Source organism: Phodopus roborovskii, unplaced genomic scaffold (genome assembly GCF_943737965.1).
Source record: "Phodopus roborovskii unplaced genomic scaffold, PHOROB, whole genome shotgun sequence".
NCBI classification, from domain to species: Eukaryota; Metazoa; Chordata; class Mammalia; order Rodentia; family Cricetidae; genus Phodopus; species Phodopus roborovskii.
In genome coordinates this window covers 5,637,024-5,655,379 of record NW_026126470.1, presented here as the reverse complement: position 1 = coordinate 5,655,379, position 18,356 = coordinate 5,637,024, and the positions used below count along the sequence as shown (strand labels likewise).

The window sequence follows — 18,356 nt, the reverse complement described above, 5'->3', positions numbered from 1 at the left end:
GTCTTGGGGGATTTGAAGAAGATTCAGATATCCTGGCTGTAGTCTGTAAGGCTGTTTTGTCCAGCTGTTTTGAATGTAGGATCAGCTTGTACTCTGTTTCAGGCGGTCTGGTGTGATCAAACCACATTAGTCTGGAAGGAATCCACATCTTTTCATTTTCTGTGGAAACAAAAATACAAATCCTTTTCCCCAGTAACTTGTCCTTCAACTTAAATTTTGGAGTCAAAGCATTTTTTTTTTTAGTTTAATATATTAATATATGTCGATCCCAGTTCCCTCTCCCTTTCTCCCTCCCTCTCTCCCTACCCCCCAGCCCTCCCTCCCCCTTCCCTCCCTTTTACCCTCTCTGCCCTCTCACATGCACTCTAAACACCCTCCCCTCCCATCCCCCCACCCCAATTCCATATGTAGGGGAGTGCCATCCAGTTGGGGTCATGTAGATCTGACAGGTCCTGTGAAGTAGGGCTTCTCTCCTGTCTCTAGATTAAGGCAGTTATCCCTCCATGGGGGATATGTTCGCAAAGTTCTTTTGTGCACCAGGGATACATCTTGGCTCCACTGTCTGAGGTCTCTTAGACTGCTCAGTCCTTCTGGCTGAGACCCATAATCAGGGGGGCCTGAGTCAGTCCCATGCTGGCTTCCCAGCTATCAGTCTAGTGGCCCTTAGCTCCTCCTTGTTCAGGTAAGCTGTCTCTATGTGTTTCTGCAGCATGGTCTTGTCCTCTCCATCTGCATCTGGGTTCTAGTTTGACTCAGTGTTTATGTATGGGTGTTTGATCCTGTTTTCAACAGGCATTAGTTGAGGGCTCCATGGAGAAAAGTTAGTTGTTGATCTTACTCTCCGGGAAGGGCATTTATGATAGCCTTTCCACGGAGCTCAACTTGTTAGTTGGGAGCAGTCTTATAGTTCTCTCGACCTTTCTTTGTGTTCAATTTTATCTTCAAAGCAATATTGGCTCCCTCTTTTATGTTCTCTCTCTGTCTCTGTCTCTCTCTCTATCTTTCCTATCTTCTATTCCTAACCAGGCTCAATCTTCCTGGTCCCACATGTTTTCCTTTCCTCCCCCTCATTTTCTCCTACTTCTCTCTCCGTTCGCTGCCCCCCCCACTTAAACAAGACTATTTGAAACTTTTATTATAAAAGTTGAAACTTTATTGGATCATTTACAGATAAAGCTTAAGCTTTTAAACTTTTAAGTGTTCAATTAAAGAAGTTACTATATCTATAGAATTGAGTCATAACTTTTATTGAATCTGAAGTAAAATATTAATAGAAGTATATATGAAATGTGACCTTTGTGAAGCCCTACAGGCTAAAGTCATCTTTGAAAATATTTAAGCAGCAACTCACTGGTTTCTGAAGTAAAATTAAAATATTAAACAATGTTAATCACCAGTGGAGTAGTTCCTGTCTTTTTAACCAAATAGTCACTTAATTTTCTTCTTTTTTCTTTTGTGCATATTTGAATCTATGCATATATTAATTCAACAAATACTGAGTAACTAGTACAATTTGAATTAATGTACATGGCACTGTTTGATTTCCCTATGAAGTAACCTGAACTGGAAGTTTTATTCCCTAACTTTTCATCAGCCCCAGTTAATAGCAGTTTCTGAAGAAGACAGGTGTCATCTGTAGACCTCCTCTCTCTTGTGTAGTCTTGACAGTTGTCTTTAGAGGGGTAATAAATCACTCTGCCCATCACCTTTTTGGAGTTCAGTTGAGTTGTCTAATATGTTCATCGAGAATGTCTCTGAAGCCACCAGCTACAATTTCTTCTCAGGATAATAACTTGGTGTTAGTCCAGTTTAGCTATTGGAATAATGACTTGTCTTATCATACAGTGATAGGTCGTTACTGTGCTAGAAACCTTGGGTCATATAACCAGGATTTCTTAAACACGAGTGTGATTGCCTTGACTAGCTTCATCCTGCAGGTCCACTGCTCACTGAAGTTCTAGGGCCCATTGTCAAAGCTTTGCTGCTGTGTAATCTCCTGAAGCTGCCATCTTGGTTTACTCACACTGTGTAACCTTCTGAAGCCACCATCTTGGTTTGCTTACACTGTGTAACCTCCTGAAGTTGCCATCTTGATTTACTCACACTGTGGACTTGCACTCTGTCCTTCTTCACCCATATGCTACATTCTTCTTTCTCTAATCACATTTTTTAAAATTAACAAAGAACAAATGATTGACAGTGTTGCTAGGTAGACATCAACATGTTGCCATGGGCTTCCCGCTTCACTGTTTTCAACCCAGACCTCCAGTATTTTGAGGATGAGACCTTTGGAATCAGTCAGGCCTCAGGAGGTTCCCTTTCCTCGCCTCCCCTCCTTTTCCCTCCCTGTTTCTCCTTTTCTTCCTCCCTTTGTCTCATACTGTAGCCTAGGCTAACTTGGAACTCCCAGCAACCTGCCAGCCCAAGATAGGGATTGCAGGTGTGCATCTACCACAAAGTCCAGGAAGTTACTGATTCTTTCTGGCCTCCAAAGCTCTTCTTGTAAATGGGGATTTGGATGCTTGTGCTGACATGTGAATCAGATAATGAAAGCATGGCCTGCCGAGTGTTCCTACTGTTCTGTAAATGGGTTTGAATATTATTGCTGATGATATAGTGCTTCAAAGTGTTACATGAATTCAGACCATTAATGCAATTTAGTAGTGTTAACCTGTACCCCAAAGACTTTAATCATCTTTTAAAATTTTTAATTAATTTTTCTTGTTTCCAGAGCCAGCAGATTCCTAATGATCCATCTATTCTTTCAAGAATTAGTTTTTTCTTCTAGATATTTATATTAAGAAAAACAATTGCTATTATTACTTCTTATTAAGTGTGGAAATAAAATATCCAGAATGTTTAACATCTGATTAAATATGTTGTGCTTGTTGTTTAGGTTAGGATAATAGTAAGTACTTGAAGACATAGTCATAAGATATCATAGCTATGTTATGGCATGATCCTAGGTGCAAATCAACAGAGAAGCACCTTAGAAGAACAAAATCAAGTCATTTGTAAGAAAATGGAAGCAAGTAGGTGTTACCAGGTTCAGGGAAATTATCCAGAGACAGAAAGACGAATGTAGCATTTTTTTCACTTTTATGTAGAATTTAGAATCTAAGCAGTTTGGGGGAAGGCAACCCGAGAGTACAAAGCAACTACCAGAGAAGGTTATGAGAGACACAGGAATGCAGATACGATGAAGCACAGTAATGCTCCCATGCAAATGTCATTGCTGAACCCATTAATATGTGTAATTCATATTAATGTGATAAAAAGAGAATGTAGCAGTGAAATTGAATAGTATTCACTGCTTTACAATAAATCTCTTTAATTCTTACTTTATAAGTGTGATAGAATACTAATACAAAGAACTTTTTACAAATCCATCTGGGTATAATTGAACTAATGCATATTAAATAGTGGTTAATAGTTTTAGTTTTCATGATAAATCATTTAAGAACAGCTATAACCAAGTATCTGTAAATCTCTAAGTAAAACTTTAAAAGGAACAGTGGAGGTAATAGCTTCATTGATCCAGTCAGCTGTTGAGTTTATCATTGGTCTTAAAGGAACCCTTTCTATAAAGCTCCTCCAAGCATTTGAAGCTGGGACACGTGAAACATCTTTCCCACAGTGATGCTTGATACTCTACACAGTAGAAAGCAATTCAGTTTCCATTTCTAAGCTAAAATTACTTCTCAGTACTGAAAGCATGATGCAACATTACAATTTAATCCTTTCAAGTTCCCCAGCTCCCTCAACACACATTTTGTGCATTGCACAGGTGTGGGAGAGCCATCACGCTGAGCAGACAGGGATGCTCACGTTCTCTGCCAGCATTCAAGCTGCCGAGCCTTGCTAGGTTAAAAACACAAGTGTACCGGCTGATACCAGAAGTATCCCAGTACATTTCAGGTGGGTCCTGAATGCCACCTGGTTATTCTGCCATTTTTCAATCCTTCCCTCTGGCCTGAGTGTTTCATCCATCTTCTTGCTCCCTTAACTCTACTCTTCTCAACTGATAATTTTGTCTTAGGGTTTTTTAAGGAAATAGAAATTGGGACAAATAAATCCTCTCACCTTTTCTTGCCACTCTGGCCAACAGATAGAGTTCTACAGTGAGGAGTCATTCCTGAAGAGATGTGGCATGTAGGGACTTTCGGACATCTAATACAAGAAACACAGCACTGTGACAGAGCCAGTGACCCAGAGGAGGAGCTCACTCCTGATGTTACAGAGAGAAGGAAAACTCTGTTGGAGCAGAAATGCAGCCTTCCATACTGTAAGGAGGATAGGAGACAGGGCAATACAAGCAAAATGGGATAACAGTAATTTGATGGTAGGCAAAAGTGCTCTTGCCGACTATGGATATTGATTGGACTCACACAAGAAATCAATTGTTAATTCACATGCTAACACGGAAGCAAGTAAAACAGATTTATAAGATGGTGTAAATTAGCTGGGTGGTGGTGGCATACACCTTTAATCCCAGCACTCGGGAGGCAGAGGCAGGCAGATCTCTGAGTTCGAGACTAGCCTGGTCTACAAGAGCTAGTTCCAGGACAGGATCCAAAGCCACAGAGAAACCCTGTCTCTGGGGCAAAAAAAAAAAAAAAAAAAAAAAAAAGATGATGTTCATTCCAGCAGACACTTACAGTAAGAGTGATGAGATGATGAGATGCCACAGGTCATAGTTTTGCTACGGTGAGTATTCATGGAAGGACTTTCTCTCTCAAAGGCAATTATTTATTTTTTATAGAACAATAATGGCAAATATTTACTGGACAGAAATATCACCTGCTAGTAGCAGTAGAAGAAAAAAAAAATGCCACGAAGATGACCGTGTTGCTTTCATATGCAGGAAATTCTAAGACTTTACCAGTGAGAAAAAAAAAAAAATATATTCTCCAGTAGGAAACAGTGGCAACATTCAAGTGAACACAGAATTGGTGATAATAAAGACAGGTTTATTTCAGGACTAACAAACAAAGAGAATAGAAACTCCAGACCTGCTCCATTACAGGAAAGGACAGCCCAGGTGGGGCACAGTGTGCAAAAATGAGCGGTGAAGTAAAAGGTGAGGTTTAAAGAAAATGAACAGAATGGACTCAGTGGTGCACGCCTGTGTCATCCAAGAACTCTGGAGGCTGCCAGAAGGACCATCTCACAGTCCAGGACTGCTTAGGCCTCTTCATTTATGTATACTTCATCATAAAGTGATGTCACATGTTCAAGTACATAGTTGCCTTTTGACTTTGTCAAGCCCTCCGATCTGTATGTAATTCAGTTTCTTGTCCAAGTTCATAAAAACAGACTTACCTTACCTTAGGTCTTCTGCTGGACTGTCACCAGTTAGATTCTTTAATACGTTTATGACTGTGTTTTCCCAGAAACCAGTTATCACCAGGTTTACTCACTTATCTGAGGATAAAGCCTTAATAGACCTTTTAGCTTCATTTTGATGCACTGTGGCGTCTTTTGAGACCTTGTTGTGTACAGGTTTCAATTACCAAAATATTCTCAAATACTCCAGATTAATAAAGTAACAATCACTCAGTTGAATATTCATCATCATAAGAATACAGAAATGCACAGGAGAACTCAATATTTTTCCAGAAACATAAGGTCTTTCCCTGTCATTTTTAATAGTTAACCTGTACATTTTAAGTAAATGCTTATGTCACTGGCTTCAGCATTTCTGTAACTTCAGTGGGTAAATGTTAAAGAGAAAAGTGACCAGTTAGCAGTGATAAAATGTATGTAACTGGACTCGTAAAATGAAGACAACCCAAACAAGACACTGAAATGTGGGAACCTTACCCCAAACCCTGGGATGTTTCATTATTTGGAACCACAACATGGACAGCAGCAACAGCACAGGGCCCTGCAGGGGTTTCTTCTTTTGTATTTTACAGCGAGTCCAAATTTCTCTTTGGTATTGATGACATACTCTTTTGTGCTGGTCACCATCACCTCAATGTTGTTGAGGCTTTCTCCTTGCTCCTCCACCAGAAGAGATATCTGAATGAAGAGGTCCCGGAGGTCCTTCACTTGGTTCTCCAGATTCACAAGCTCTTTGTGTCTCTGTTCAATCTCCGAGAGCTGTGCTTTAGTGATGCTGGTCTCTGTGAGTAAGCTTTCATTAAAAACTTCCCATTTCCCGTGGCGAAGCATGTCATTCACTTCCTCTTCAGACACTTCCTTTCCAACCACTTCAAGCTGGCGGACAATAAATGTCTTGCACTTTTCTTGCTTCGAAGCTATTGTGTCATTGTAGAGAAACATGGATTGCTGAAAGTGGCGGAACATGGCGGCATATTGAGACTTCAGTATCCTTGTGACCACTGATGATGGACCATTATCAACCTCTGACTTGTTTACTTCTTTGACCAAATCACCCAGTGCTCTGTTAATGTGCTCTGCTTGGATTTTTATCTCCTTTGCAATGGTCGAGTCTCTCTTAAGTAGGCTAAACCTTCTCATGGAAGCCACCAGGCTCTTCTCTTGCTGTCCAAACTTTTGAACGTCATCAGCAAAGCTGTTAAGAGTCTCCTGCAGTTTTTGGATCTCGTGTAGATGTCTCTCAGCTACAGGCTCTCTCTCATAAATAACAGCTTGCTGGACAAGCACCCCTTGGTCATCTGCTTCTGCAAGCACTTGACTGTCCCGAGAGAGTTCGATTTCCTTGGTTTTCTGTTTTAATTCTTGAAGTCGGTCTTTCATTTTCCCTTCCCTCCTAAAAAACAAAAATAATGAAATTGAACAAAGAAGTTGCTGTTTTTCCCCCATTAGCTGTATGTCTCTTAGCAAAAATTCTAGTTTTCTAACAGGAAGTTATAAAAATTGAGGAATATCAACAAGGCATGATGGCTCTTGCCTATAATCCCTTGAGACTAAGGCAAGAGTATAGTAAATTTGAGGCTATCCTAGCTACATGTGGAATTTGAGGCCAACCTGAACTATATAGTAATAACTAAAAAAGAGAAGGAGAGTAAAAACTAATTTCCTCGTAGAGATGATCAAAATAGAGAAAGTGTAATTTAGGAATGACTTTGGATGGTTGCCCCTGCTGTACAGCTCATTTGTTTGAGTATAGTCGCTGAGAAAGCAATGGGGAGAATACAGTTGCCTACACATAGATTCATCCATGCCATTACACTGTCTCCTCAACATGATTTTCCGTTACAAAAGTTGTTTGGACTGTACTTTAACTTTTAGGATTGGCCTTTGGCCTCCTAAAAATAGCATTATTCACTATTAAAGATCTCTTTCCCATTGAATTTAGCCTGTGTCCCGTTTAAAATTGATGTTTTTCTGGTACTGCAGAGATGGCTCAGCAGTTGGGGGCACATGCTGCTTTTGCAGAGGACCAGGGCTCCTTTCCCAGCACACACATGACAGTGGAACAACCATATATACTTCCAGTTTCGGGAGATCTGATGCCCTTTTCTCATTTCTGTGGGGACCAGGTATGCATGCGATACACATACATACATTCAGGCAGAACACTCATATATAATCATTTTAGTAAATGTGCATAATTCAATTAAAACTAACAAGGACAAAATAAATCCTATGTGGATTTTAAGAAATATATAATGAGCTTTTTGAATTAGCATATTTTATATAGCCTTCTTTTCTTTTTTTTTATAAATTTTATTTAAATTAGAAACAATCTTATTTTACATATCAATCTCAGTTCCCTATCCCTCCCATCTTCCCAATACCCTCCACCGAGCCCCCCATCTTATCCCCCATCCACTCCTTAGGGAGGGTGAGGCCTTCCATGGGGGATCATCAAAATATGCCAATCTAGGCTAAGAGTATCCCTCCATGGGGAATGTGTTCCCAAAGTTTGTGCATGCATATATGAAAATTATTGAGTTGATTATTCTGGCTTTTCATTCTTGTCAGTTGTTTCCAAGGATCTCACTCCTAGGGCAAAATGTATAGGAATTCGTAGCATGATAATCTTTAGATACTTGAGAACATGTTCATATAAAACCTTATCCGAGAATGCTGATAATATTTATATTTTCACCTAGTGCCCCTAATTGTCCATAGCATAAAATCAAATGGAAATAAGTGACATATGATTATATATAATGATAAGGTAATGATACACACATATATACAGTGAAATAAAAGCTATTATTTTAATAAACCACTATTTTCTTAATCCTTAAGTATAGAACGGCTTAATGCCTTTCATAGTTTTGAAAAGACTGAGTGGGAATATAAACAGCTCATTTATCTCTAGACATTCTCTTACTATTGAACAGAGAAAGCTCTGATAGGATGTGATAGTGTGGAACTCAAATGTTTGGCATATTTATACAGACTTTTTAAATTAATAATTTGAATCTTCTGATATACACATATAGTTATCAGATATATTCATGGTGCTTAGTGTGGTCTTTAGTCTCCTGAAGTTGTATTGAGAGTCAGAGATTAATATCAAGCATATACTAAATGTAAAAGTAAAAAAAAAAAAAGATTTAATGGGAAAGAATGTGAAATATCAAGTATTTAGAAAACTTCTTCACATTTACAAAATAGAAGATTTTGTTTCCTAGCTGTTATCTATGACAAAGTATGGGACTTCAACACAGACTTTTAATCAGCCACCAGAATAATAAGTACCAGTATAATAGGCTATGAAAGAAGCTTGTGCCACACTATTCATGGCACACTGAGGGTAGGATACTTTGTGGCGGAAACTCATAAATTATGTATTCCCAAAGGAACATAGAAGTTTAGAAAACCATAAAAAATGGAGAATCTTCTGAATAAATTTAAATCATTATAAGAGATCTCTTTTACAATTATTTTTTTAAATGTGAAAACCTGTCTATACAACATGATTAGACATAGAGCATCATTCTAAAAGTCAGTGAGTGGGAATTAATATAGGGGGAATGTTAATGCAGTATAAAGAAGACTTCATAAGCATGTAGAATTGTCTTGAGATAAACTAGTTTATGAAGTTAGAATTAAAGAAATACATAAGGCCATCTTATGTCTCAACAGATAATCAGGCAAGGCAGTTGTAGAATATTACTTTCTATGTAAAGGTGTGTTGCTGTTTTACTTGCCTGTCTAGGGCACCTGGTTGGTCTAATAAAAAGCAGAACAGCCAGTAGCTAGGCAGGGGAGGGATAGGTAGGTAGGGCTGTTGGGCAGAGAGAATAAAGAGGAGGAGGAATCTAGGACCCAGAAAAAAAGAGAAAAGAGAATGAAGAAGAAAGGAGACACCCAGGGTCAGGCAGTCACCAGCCAACCAGACACAGAGTAGGACATGCAGAATATAAGAAAGGTCAAAAGCCCTGAGGCAAAACATAGATGAAAAGAAACAGGTTAATTTACATTGTAAGAGCTAGTCAGACAAGCATAAGATAAGGCCGAGCATTCATAACTAATAAGTCCATGTCATGTTTAGGGAGCTGGTTGGTGACCCAAAAGAAAGCCTGCCACACAAGGCCTCTATAAGGAGATTATTTGGGATGTAACTCCCAAATCTTGAGAAGTTAGACAGTTGAAGAGACAAGAGAGTACGGATTCTATATAGGAGATAGAATGCCAAACCAATGAATAAGAGTGATACACTTTTTAGTTTGTCTAATTATGTGTATGTGTGTGTGTTTCTGAACGGATACTCACATGTGAATAGAGATATCTGTCAAGACCAGAGGTGTTGGATGCTTTGGAGCTGGAGTTAAAGGTGACAAGGAGATGCCTGCTATAGGTTCTAGGACTGGAATTCATGCTCTCTGTAGGAATGGTACATTGTCTTAACTGCTGAACCACCTCTTTATCCCAAGGCTGTTGTACTTTTAAGAAAAAAATTAATGCTTATATAGATAGAAATTAGAGAATGAAAATGAACAGAGGAAAGAAATCAGAAAGGCATATTGGAAGCAGATTATAGTTAACTTGTATGCAGGGCAAGGAGTATGAGTTTACCATGGATGCAGTAGAAAACACATGAAGAACATGTGTGGCATTGGCATGAATTTTGTTTTGAAAACAGTTTTTTAAACTTATTTTATATAGAATTGTTTCCCAGTGTAGCAAAAAATGGTTCATGATAGAGCTGAATAATAAAAGCAGAAATAGAGTACATGAAAGTCACTGGGAAATGTTTTTTGAAGGTAGAAGCAATATGACTTGAAGATTTTAATCCATCAGCCATACCTGACAAAATTAATTGTTGAGATACTGTCCAAAAAAGTGTTTGACTTTTTATCCCTTTTTCTTTCTTTCCCACACTCCCCAAGACCCCTGGCCTCTCATCTCCCCTACCTCTGAATATTGGGATTCCTATAAGGTGAAGATTATCCTCCATTATTTTTTAAGAATGGCACTAAATACTGTCGATTCCAAGTTAGATCTCCAATCTAGATTGCTCTTAAAACAGCTGCTTGCTTGCTGAGTCCCATCTAGGTGTGTATGTCTGGAATGAGTTGGCAGTATCTCAATGTTTTAGATTGTTCTAGTAGTTCACTCACTGGCAACTCTGCTCCTTCAGGCACTCCAATTCAAAAGCTCAAGTCATCCTTGATTATTGTTTTCCATATTGTATGTCGTAGCTTATTTCCAAACAACTAATAAAACTTATCAGCATTTCTTCCTTAGTATAATAGGAACTAGACATCTATTTCAGTCTGATCCAAGACATTATTCACGTGGTTTACTGTCAGAGTTTCTGAAGTGCTGTTTCCTCTTTCACAGCCTCTAATCCTCATCTTTTCTCATTACAAATTTCAGTGAAAAATCCGCTACTATGCCCAAAACTCCCCCTTGGGATCTCTTAGAGGAAAAACTAGCACCTAGAAGGGAAAGATAACCTAGGCACACAGCAGGTTCTAAATACAAGTAATCAGAATGATTTGGCATGTAGGGAACACTCCACATTCCAAGGAATAAAGCTTACATGTTGGCTGTTTGCTCAAACACTTGCTATGTAATTTTATTACTGAGCTCTTGTGTTTCAAGCTGCTGCTGTCTATAGGACATTTGAAATGTTCTATTTGTTCCAGCTATTTTAAATATTGTAATTACAGTAGATCGTAGATTACCTTCCCCCCAGGGGCGCACACACACACACACACACACACACACACACACACACACACACACACACACACACACAGACAGATGTGCTGTTGTAACATTAAAACCAAAGTCAAGCCTTGGTGATAATGGCCCACACCTTTAATTCCAGCACTCAGGAGGCAGAGGAAGGCCAGCCTGGTATACAAAGTGAGTTCCAGGACAGCCAGGGACAGAAACCCTGTCTTGAGAAACAAAACAAACAAAATTACAAACAAAAAACCCAACAAAATTCAAAATAAGGAATTTCTAAGCTGGACAAGGATTCTTCTTGCCTATCATCTTCATTCTGTTTTCTGCTTTCCTTGCAAGGAGTAGTTTCTCTACCTTCTGTTAAAGACTGTTGGATTAGAAACTACCAAAGTAGTGAGTTTCACAGCTCAGAGTGAACAATATTAAACTTTGACATTAAATATAGAAAACTTGCAAAATGAAAATTAGTCACAGAGAAATATAAGATTAGATATTATCCTAGAAATGTAATTATAAATCTGTGTATCTTGTAAAACTTCTAAAAATATTTTACCCCGTTTCCATGAGTCTAGAAAATAAAACAGAATGAATGTGTTGAATAATATTAACTATTATTATTTATATCTTCTATTAAATTGAAACTAATTTTGATCAGGAAAGTTTCAATACTAAAGCCAACAATTATATGTAAAAGATTTTATGGCTCATTTTAAAATAATTTTTCCTCTTTTTATTATATAGTGGTGTAGGTGTGTGTGTGTGTGTGTGTGTGTGTGTGTGTGTGTGCTAGCTCATGTATGGAGATCAGAAGACCACTTCTGGAGTTGGGAGTTGGTTTCTGCCTTCCACCATGTGGATTACAAGGAACTGAACTCAAGTCATCAGGTTTGGCAGCAAGCATTTTTACTTACTTAACCATCTTACCAGCACTGCCCATTGGATTTTTGAGATAGGTCAGGCTAGCCTTGAACTCATAACCCTTTTGTTTCTCCCTTGTAAGTGCTGAAGTTACAGATATGCATCACTCACCCAGCAATTTCCCTTGTTTTAAATTATACTAATCAAGTTATGTCATGTATTACTTGTAGTTATGTCATATAATTAATTATAGTTGATTACAATCAATGTAATCCTTAATGTAAATTTTAAGGCTAAATTTTTAATTGTAAATTTTAAGTTACAGTGAAAAGATTATTAGCTTTGTAATAAATTTAACTTGTAATTCATTGTAAAAGTTAAATTTAATTTTTAAGAAATTCTACCTAATTCTACTATATGGCAATACAATTGTCAAACATTGAGTTAAAGTTTGGAATACTTGTTGCTGTCTATGTGTGCTCACAAGGGTTCTGGTCTCCATCTTGGTTACTTGGAGACCTCAGTTCTACCTTTCTGGCTGTGGCCATCTCCATTTCTAGTCCAGTCCTGAGCTTCCCACAGGCATTCCAACACCTTCACTAATGTGTTTAGGATGAGATGACCCTTTTGTCTTAAAAACAAACAAACAAACAAAAACAAAACAACAAAAAACAGCAGCAAATTATTTGTACCATAGACAAGCTTTTTCCTGAAGTGTTAGTTGTTTTAGTAAGTGCAAAGGGGTGTACAAATGCATTCATATGTACATTTGTGCACATGCCAAGTATACACATAAAACGCAAGTAAATACTAGAACATTCTTTCTTTGGATCACTGTGTTAGGATGTGAAAATGCAAACATGTCAATAGAATTAGGTTTCTTTTTGCTGTTGTGTACCAGGCATACATAAAGTAGATGATGTTTATGTGGTTATATGGCTAGCTGTAATGTATATATGGTGTGCATCATTTTTTGGATGCACATCAATTCTTTGGAATAGCTAACATATATGTGTTAAAATTTCTTTATCTTATTAGGTTATCGTCTTGATAATAAATTCTTTCCTTTGAGGTGACCACTAACTTCTGGCTACTCTTGAAGGTAGACAAGTGTATCTATTGTGTCCCTTGAGGTATTATATTATGCCCTCAATGCCCTTCTAAATTATGGATTCAATCTAAGGTGGTTTGGTTGTTCCTGCTGGAGCCACAGAATTTGTCCACTGTTATCCAGGTAGTGGAAGTACAGACCTGGAGGCTGGAAGCATCTCTCAATGCTAGAAAGCTTGCCCAGTAATGCATGATACTCTGGGTTGTATTTACAGTATCACAGAAAAGACACATGAACATATGTGTTTGTATGTGTGTATAGACAGACAGATACCTCAGTTTTCTGTGATTTTGTTAAATGGGTATCTCTTTTCCTGCTCTAATCCTGGACAAGTTAAAACAGGTGTTTCTGTGTCTGTACAGACTGTGTTCTCTCTTTCCTAGTTCATCTAGAAATTACAGTTTTATTGCTATAAATTCTAAAGCCTTAGTCCCAGCCTCTAAGATACTGTTATTTTCTAGTTGTCCAATGTAGTGTGTTTAACTTGTGCTCATAACTGTGCTTATGTTCCCTCTTCATTTGTAGCATCTGCCAGATTTTGCTATTTTAAAAGTTATTGGTATAGTTTTAAATTGATACTATTAAAGTTAAGTTTATATCAGACATTTCTCCATATTCCAAACAGAAGGGAACCATTTATAAAATAGCTGTCTACCTTGGTGAAGACATAGGTGATGACCTTTGCAGTGTTACCATGTTCGGTTTTCTTCAATTTTTTGTTTGTCCATGTAGAAACTCAGGTGCACTTAAATTTTTTAACAGGTGGTGTTTATAACTATATGCAAAACTTTTGCCAGTTTAATTTTGTATCCATAGATTAGAATAATCATATTAGAATTTAAATTTTGGATACAGTTCATGTAAGCATAAATATAAAACTCATAAAAATCATTTAATTGACTAGGCTAGATGAAGTTCATGAGATCATTAATTTAATGCAATTTTCTTAGTGTGGTACTATTCTGTCTGTAGATGATAGGATCATCAGAATGCTTAATTTACTACTGTACCTTTTTGAATTTGCTGTGTGGTTTGAATTTCACCCATAATGTTAGCTATATCTGTGAGTTGCATGGTATTTGAGAAAAGAAAGAAAAATATGACAGTAGCTGATACATGTGGTAATAACATGTAATAGTTTCTTGTGGGAAAGAGAAAAGTAAATAGGAGTGACTCAAAGGGAACTTCACCCTGTTGTAGAGAATGTAGATTCCTAGAGATAGACATGAATATGCATTACCCACAGCCTTATGTGTTGGTGCAGTGGTGGTGAACACCCTTAATGCTAGCACTGGAGGGCAGAAACAGGCACATCTCTGTGAGTTCAAGGCCAGTCTAGTTTACAGAGTGGGCTCCGGGACAACTAGGGCTATACAATGAAACCCTGTCTTGAAAACCAAAATAACTAAATTAATTAATTAAACAAAATAAAATTTAAAAAACCACCATGGGATACATGTTTAATATGCTTATGGATTTTCTAAAGTAAACTTTCTGTAGTTGTGATCTTGATTAGTAAATCAAGAAATACATTTTGTTCTTGTGTATAAAGGCAACTTTTAGCATCTTCTAGCTCAAGCTTACAAGTGGGGGATCTTACTCTATATAATTTCAAGCTTTATTTAGCTGACATTTTCAGTATTCTTTCAGTGTCCTTTGTATTTGATGTGTATGTGTTAGTTTTCTTGTTGAACTAACTACTAACTAGTAAGATCATAACAGAGTTAGCTGTTGGGTTTTTTTTTTAATTTTTGATTATGTGATTCAGATAAATTATATAGATATGAAGTAGTCTTCATATTAAATTTCAAAGTGCATAGCCTTGGAGAGAGATTACCTTGCATATTATGTGGCCAACTTCGTATCTCCTTTAAAAATACTTAACAAAAGTCATTACGTTGATTTGAAATGAGTATTTATTAAATACAGTTATAACTTAGGAAGTATGTTTCATTTAAATGGTGCCAATCTAAAATTTCGTTGATTTAATGGTTTGAAAGAACTATAATAAATTTTTAGTTTAAGTACTTTCAACGTACTATCTACAACAGTAAAATATTTGAGTGCTTTGATGTTTTATAGTAGCCCTTTCCCAACAAAACTATTTTAAAATTTCTTCAAATTCATTTTAGCAGATCCTAGGATATATCAGTGAAGAAATTAATATTTTTCTGTCAAATTTGGACATAAAGTTCTGTTAAGTGTTAAGTGTAAAAGTCTTCTCTAAAATAAGCATAGCTTTATTAATTTAATATCTATAAAGAAAAAATTTCAGATTTGTTTTCATAGGGTCTGCTTTTCTAAAATGAGGAGTTTTTATAGAATTGAAGTAATGATTTTTATATAAGGTTGGTAAGTCCACCTCAGTCCTTCTCAGGTCATCATAGCCAGGACAGGTCAGCAGCTTGCAGCTCTGTGCAAGTGTAAACAGTAAAGTATCTGAAGGACTGGCTGAGCCATTCTTTACTGTCAAAGGGTACCTGCATTGCAGTTTCTGGATGTTTCACTTTAAATAGTACGCGCATGTGCACTCTCTCTCTCTCTCTCTCTCTCTCTCTCTCTCTCTCTCTCTCTCACACACACACACACACACACACAGACACACAGTAGATATTTCACTTTAAGTAGCACGCGCGCACACAAACACACACACATGCACACACTAATCCACTTACCTTACTGTCTTATTTTCCTACTCTTGGAGTCCTTAGCCTGAGAGAAAATCCGAGTGCCATGGAGTTTAATGCTCGATCCAGTGCTTAGATCACTTCTAAGCCACAGGCTTTCTTTATGGTTCTCATACAGTTAACTGAAAGCCAAACAATGAAGTCAAATACGTTGGAGATAAAGTTGTACGTTTGCTGCTACTACTATCAAATGAGAACCTTGGATTGCTTACTTCATACCTGGGGAATCTGGTTTTGCCTGTTCCTAGCCTGTCCCTTAGATTAAAGGGAGATGGCTTTCACCTGAGCTCCTTGGTAACAGGATGTCCTTGTTAAATTGTTCACCCAGAGTGTGAGTACATTCTCTGCACCTAGTCTACACTGCCCGCAGAATGCCTGACTTCTGAAAAATGCTGGTATGCCTAAACAAAGGTTTCTTTGTAGATTTCAAACCCTGAAAGGACAGAATGAAGTAGGAACGAGTAGGATGGAAGGAAGCTGAGAGCGCTGAGTTTTAGATTCTATTCATGATCAAACTCTCTTTTACTTGGAAATGCCACAGAGCTTAATTCACAGAATTACAGAGACTTTTGTCTTCCAACCTTCCCCCTCACTTTTCTTTGTATACTGTTAGTTTTACTTTAGAGTAACGTTCTGTCATTTTCAAAGTAGAATAATAGTTATACAGTACTACTGTGTATTTATTATGTCAGTATAGAAATTCAAAATTAATTTCTACCAGGAAGAAATGTTTAACAGAGAAATGGAATGAAAAATCCTTCATAGTATTAAAATTCTAAATCTTGACTTTTTGAGTATTCCTGCCCCCACTGGAGGTGTGGGATGGACATTGCTGTAATCAAAGTAAAATGTAGATTGAGTCTTTGAATTCCCACTTCCTCAGTTCTGTTCCTTCCCTCTCCCCTACCAAATAAAACACACCATCACAGTACTGTGTGAACACAAAGAACCTTCCCGAGCAGCAGTGGTGAATGGACATTGGATTATCTGTATGATGTGTCAGTTTGCAGCTGAGAGTGAAGTACAGATTTCTTTATTCTGCATCAAGATAATTTCAGGATTGGATTTTGCGTTTGGGAAAAAGAAAATATCATGGTCCAAAAGAAACATGTTCTCCACAGTGCTCAGTTGTAAATTTTGAAACACCACCCCAAAGTATATATTTTTATATTTTCAAGCAAAATATATATGTTATATTTTCACAAGGAAACTGTGAGGTTGAGCTAAGAAATGGTGAAATGGTGTGTATAGAATGAGGGTGGAGTAGGAGGAGTCTCCAAATTAATTTCCGTAGCTGCTTTGCCAAGTCTCTCCAGTGTGAAATGGAATGGAACTCACATTCCCACCAGCACTGTTTTTAAGAAGAAAAGGCACGGAGTTTTGTTTGCAGGCTGTGGAAAGTAGCCTGCTTCCTCTATTGCTAGTTTTTATTATCCTTCTGTCTAGCACATGCAGTTTCTTTGGCTGCTTTTGTTTTTTTGTTTTTTGTTTTTGTTTTTCGTAGCCAGTTCTTCTACACTGGATTTTAGAGCAGTCACTATGAAAAGTTATGAAATCTATGCTCCAGTATCCCCTGAACCGGCTTACTCTATAATCATAGATTTAGATATTGGGAACAGAGACCGTGGAAAGGACACTTCACTTGCCTCATGATTATACATTTGCTCTACAACCAGTTGCTTTGTCTTCCTAGGTTGGCAAATAAACAAGACAAGGAGGGAGCTTTAGGGGAAGCCGATGTGATTGAATGTCTGTCTCTCGAGAAGCTGGTCAATGAGCACAAGTGTCTGTGCCAGATTGTAAGTATATCATCATCATCATCGCTCTTTAATTTTGTTCAAGGAACGTTGTTTCTATAAAATGATAGTCAACTGGAAAGCAATCGTTTGGGACCGTGCTATACGGTAACTCAGCTGGAAAGAGCATCCAGGCTTGACCGTGGGAGTTCACTCCCTGGGATCCTGTGGAGGAAGACCATAGTCTCCTGCAGGTTGTGGCCTCCTGACCTCTTGTGCTGCGCTGTTTGTGCACACCCCCACGTTAATAAAGAAATGTAAAAAGATAACGAAAACAGTGTTAAAATAGCTTGTATGCCTGTCTGTCATTGTTCAGTTAATAGTTGTTAATACTATAAAATTTCTTCTAATTTTTTTTTCACTAACTTCTAGAAGCTTTCCTATATTGTTTCTAAATTTTTTATGTTTGCTTTTTTTGGGGGGGACAGATATAGATATTACTGATAAAATCAGTAACGTTTCATGTTGCAAATTTTGGAAATTAGAAAAAAATCAGCATAAGAGATCTAATAAGATTCTTAAAAAGTTACAGCACACTGTGAGCTGTTGTACAGTCTTGAAGAACACAGCAGAGGACTTATTCAGACTTCAGGAAATGACCATTCAGCTGTAAGCCTCATAGTTGTGTCTGTTGCTATAACTTCACTGGCATAGGATTGTTTTCTTTTGTTCTTTGTTCTTTTTCTGCTTGCTTGGTTTTTTTGTTTGATTGTTTGCTTGTTTTGGTTTTTTTTTTTTTTGTTTTGAGACAGGGTTTGGGGGTTTGGATTTTTTGTTTTGTTTTCTAGACAGGGGTTTTCAGTGTAGCCTCCCTAG

General features: G+C 37.5%; 2 protein-coding genes across 3 annotated transcripts in view; one reads left to right on the top strand and one right to left on the bottom strand.

Moving 5' to 3' along the window:
- The window catches only part of Arl13b (ADP ribosylation factor like GTPase 13B), a 56,826-nt gene that overhangs the window by 19,193 nt on the left and 19,277 nt on the right, over window positions 1-18,356 (top strand). For both annotated transcript variants that reach the window (XM_051191723.1, XM_051191722.1), the window contains exon 4: window positions 17,438-17,543. In XM_051191723.1, the coding sequence (XP_051047680.1) occupies window positions 17,438-17,543 (106 nt within the window). The remainder of the gene's footprint in view (window positions 1-17,437; window positions 17,544-18,356) is intronic.
- Stx19 (syntaxin 19) lies at window positions 5,610-6,736 on the bottom strand. The gene has a single exon (XM_051191724.1). The coding sequence runs from the start codon at window positions 6,724-6,726 to the stop codon at window positions 5,845-5,847; it is 882 nt and encodes a 293-aa protein (XP_051047681.1). The 5' UTR covers window positions 6,727-6,736; the 3' UTR covers window positions 5,610-5,844.

Bases quoted from the DNA above. Each gene is read 5' to 3' on its own strand.
- Stx19 (XM_051191724.1), bottom strand. From the start codon at position 6,726: ATGAAAGACCGACTTCAAGAATTAAAACAGAAAACCAAGGAAATCGAA.